This window comes from Cucurbita moschata, unplaced genomic scaffold, assembly GCF_002738365.1.
Source record: "Cucurbita moschata cultivar Rifu unplaced genomic scaffold, Cmos_1.0 Cmo_Scf00010, whole genome shotgun sequence".
NCBI classification, from domain to species: domain Eukaryota; kingdom Viridiplantae; phylum Streptophyta; class Magnoliopsida; order Cucurbitales; family Cucurbitaceae; genus Cucurbita; species Cucurbita moschata.
The window spans coordinates 3043687-3047876 of NW_019268526.1; the positions used below are offsets into that span (position 1 = coordinate 3043687).

At 39.2% G+C, this 4190-nt stretch overlaps 1 protein-coding gene across 1 annotated transcript in view; it reads left to right on the forward strand.

The window, feature by feature from the left end:
• Positions 1 to 3808, forward strand: part of LOC111448223 (DDT domain-containing protein PTM-like) — a 9445-nt gene extending 5637 nt beyond the window's left edge. The window contains exons 4-9 of the mRNA XM_023087696.1: positions 252 to 534; positions 659 to 783; positions 948 to 1414; positions 1503 to 1531; positions 1825 to 2313; positions 2408 to 3808. Coding sequence (XP_022943464.1) covers positions 252 to 534; positions 659 to 783; positions 948 to 1414; positions 1503 to 1531; positions 1825 to 2313; positions 2408 to 3309 — 2295 coding nt within the window. The 3' untranslated portion in view covers positions 3310 to 3808. The remainder of the gene's footprint in view (positions 1 to 251; positions 535 to 658; positions 784 to 947; positions 1415 to 1502; positions 1532 to 1824; positions 2314 to 2407) is intronic.
• The last annotated feature ends 382 nt before the right edge of the window (positions 3809 to 4190 follow it).

Below are 4190 nucleotides of genomic sequence, written 5' to 3' on the forward strand. Positions count from 1 at the left end.
TTTTTTTTTTTTTTTTTTTGGGGGGGGGGGGGGGTGGTAAAATAACACAGGTATAAGTTGTTTTTTCATCCAGCATTTTTCTTTGTTTGAACATTAGTTTTCTTATTTTTTATTTTGCTGGAGGAGGGTGACATTGCACTTTCCTCGTACATATCGGTCTGCCCACTGACCCATGTGCTATTGATGAATTTTACAAAAATCTGAAATATATTGTTCTTTTTCCTTATTGACGAACTCAAATCAATTTGCAGCTTGAAGAAAACGTTCCCAGTATTGCTCTTTCTGGTAACTGGTTTAAGCCGGTAGATGATTGGTTTTTAGAAACTTCTAAGATTCAAAATGCTCCGAGTACTGTTGGTTCAACAGTTCGCAAACGTGGACCTGGGAGGAGAGGTAGTAAACAGTCTGTATCTGAAGTTCCTTCTCATGATCGTCGTGATGCCAATTTTTTATGGTTTCGAGGAGGGCTATCAAAACTCGTATTCCAGAGAGCAGCATTGCCTCGATTTGTTGTTGCTAAAGCAGCTCGCCAAGGTAATGAATAACAACTTCATTTTTCATTAATGTATATGAGACCAGTAGATCCTTTTGCTTGCTTAAGTCTGAAAAATGTGAGGCCGGTAAATTTTTTACCTTTTTTTTTTTTTTTATCCATTAGGTGGCTCAAGGAAGATTTCTGGTATATATTACACTGATGGTTCCAAGATTCCTAGAAGGAGCAGACAGCTTGTGTGGAGAGCTGCTGTTGAAGCGAGTAAGAATGTATCACAACTTGCTCTTCAGGTTATTTATCGTTACCCATTTTCTAATCAAATGTTCTTGTTTTGCATTTTCATATTTTAATTGTGTAGACTTGATAATTTTAAAATTTGTGTTCCTTAATCTTTTCCGTAAGGAATAAAAGAAGTTTATACTAACTAACTCTTGGAAATTTGAATTTGTATTAGGTGAGGATCCTGGACTTTCATTTGAGATGGAATGATCTAGTTCGTCCGGAACAAACCCCTCAGGACATGAAAGGTCAAGATATTGAAGCTTCTGTCTTCCGAAATGCTAGTATTAGTGACAAGAGAGTTGTGGAAAATAAAATTACGTATGGAGTTGCATTTGGGAGTCAAAAACATCTTCCTTCTCGTGTTATGAAGAACGTCATTGAAATAGAACAGAAGCAAGATGGAAGAGTTGCATATTGGTTTTCGGAAAATTGCATCCCTTTATATCTGGTCAAAGAGCACGAGGAAGGTTCTTTTCAAGGTAGTTTGTCATCACCTGAGGTATACCAAAATCTTCGGTACCTATCACGAAGAAGGCCGGTGAAATCCTACCAGAGAGAGATATTTTTCTATCTCACATGTAGACGAGACAATATGGGCTTGTTATCATGTTCGTCGTGTCAAATGGAAGTTCTTATTAGGTAAAGTATATACACCTCTACTGAATTTAATATTAGAACCTGTACCGATTTGCTTTATAGTTGACAAATTTTTCCTTGTAATCTGCAGGAATGCAGTGAACTGCAGCTCTTGCCGAGGTATCATCTACTTTCCTGGATGATCTTTCTCTTAAGTTATAATTGACATCTATTTGGTCATGGGTAATGCCAAAATACCACCAAAATCTGTTAGAATGTTCATTTTAAGTTATGAATTAGTGGCTTCATTAAGGTTAAATTTATATCGACAGCTCCAAATTGGGTTTACTTGGTTCCAGTAATTTTCTAATTTTATCTCTTTCCTTGATCAGGCTATTGCCACGTAAATTGTACCGATAGTTTTTGCTAGTTTCATTCCAACTTGTTCCGATACTTATTATTACCTTGATCAGGCTATTGCCACGTAAATTGTACCGTGAGATCAACAATTTCTGCCACCAAGGATGTTGCATGCCCAATCACATGCAAGCAGTGTTGCCATCTCAAATCTCTTAATCATAGTGGAAACAATACTGAATCACCAACCAGTCCATTACCCTTGCAAGGTATAGAACATCGGAGTTCGTCAACTGTATGCAAGAGTGTAAGGCCTAACAGCTCCAATCAGCCATCAGCCACTTCTGTTAACAAGTTGGACACTCTATCTGCGAAGAAACAAGCTACTCCTGTATCTAGTTCGGCTCTTCGGAGCCGGCTGAGGAATTCTTCCTGGGGTATTATATGGAAGAAGAAGAGCGGTGAAGACACGGGTGCTGATTTCAGGCACAATTATCTTCTTTTAAAGGGCGGCCAGGAATTGCATCATGTGGAACCCGTATGCCACTTATGTAGCAAGCCTTATAGGTCCGATTTAACTTACATCTGCTGCGAGACTTGTAGAAGTAAGCTTTCTTTTTATGATTGGTGCCTTGCCATCTTTTGACCCCTCTAAATAAAATTGTCTCATTTCCTTGTATATTTTGCGGATACTTTCAGATTGGTACCACGCAGAAGCTGTTGCACTTGATGAATCAAAAATCTTTGATGTGGTGGGCTACAAGTGTTGTAGGTGTCGTCGGATTAAATCACCCGATTGTCCTTACATGTATTTGAAACCTGAGAAACAAGAGGCGGGCAAGAAAACACGTGCAAAGTTGTCGAAGCAGGAAAATTCAGGAGTGGACTGTGATGATTTGACCATTTTTAAGAAGCTTGAGACGAGTAGTTCTTTGTTGACCGAGGAAGAAGATCCTTTCATTTTCTCTCTTTCAAGAGTTGAGCTAATTACTGAACCCAATTCTGGATTAGATGACTGGAACCCAGGAGTATCTGGACAGGCAGCACCACAAAAGTTACCTGTTAGGAGGCAGGCAAAACAGTCAGATGATGTCGATGGTTTTTCCGAGAATTCTTTACCCCATATTCTACCGCATGAAACAAATTCTCTCTTGAAGCCAATAGAGAAATTTTCAACTTTCTCGAAATGGGACAATGCTGCTCATGTTCGGGACGAGGCAGCAGCGTTCGACTTGGACAGTCTTAATTTTGAGGACATGGATTTTGAACCTCAGACCTACTTCTCTTTTACAGAATTACTAGCACCCAACGGTGGTGTAGAGTTTGGAGGAATAGATCCATCTCGAGATGCCTCAGCGGTTATGGGCAATTCCTTTTCAACTGTAGATCCTGATATCCTCAATCACGGTTCTAATGAGAAACAAGAACCCACGGTACCTATACCTACTGTGAACTGTCAAATCTGTACAAATTCAGACCCGGTCCCCAATCTCCTTTGCCAAGTATGTGGACTACAAATACACAGTCATTGTTCGCCCTGGGACAATGCATCGACTATTGAGGAGAAATGGTCTTGTGGCCGTTGCCGGGAGTGGCAGTAACTAGTTCGTCATCTTCAGAGATTTTTGTGTTGTGTTTTGTCGCTTCTGGTTCCAGGGTTCCATCGAGCAAGAAGCTGCTGATCGAACAAGCTATCTAACAAAGAAGCAATGCTTGTAAATCAACGTAAATACTTAGGACCAATTCTTGTTGAGCCAGACTGTTGAAGATTCTCCAGTACGCTGGCTGCCATGCCGAGGCTGTTCATGGAAGTTGTGTTGACAGACGACGGTTACATGGCTTGACGTTGGGCTTTAACAGTCTCTCTACCAGTTCTCTGTCCCATTTTTCAAATTTCCCATGTCTTTTAGTTATCTAACCAATTTTCTTCCTCGGCTAATTTTTTTGGAATACCTGAATCAGCTTATTATTTATTTATCTGGTGAGATAAGCACGATTTTATGTGCTTTATCTGATTGAATTGCCTGTACAAATTGTGATGGCCGACCGCTGTCACTTTCAAATTCAAGGATTGCTAATGCCAAAAGCTTTCATTCTTAAGTGCAGCCTCTATTCAATCTTTCACCTCTTTTACCAATAATTTTATGTGATTATGATTCCCAATGGTTGAATATAACCTTGCCATGCTTTAGTCTGTTTGATCTGTTTAATGCTTCACTGAATTAAACAATCGTGAAATGGAATGATCAACACATGTTTTGAAATTGAATTTTTTCCCAAGGGGCAAATTTTTGAACGTGTTTAGTTTGAAACTGTAGATGGATATAATTGAATCCTAAATGCAATATCTTACACGTCAAATAATACACTAGAAATCACCCCATGAAGAACTGGGAGGAAACTGTAGTAGAACAAAGCCCTCACCAACTCCCCAACCTAAACCTAAAACCCAAAAGAAAAGAAAAAAAAAAAAAAAAAAAAA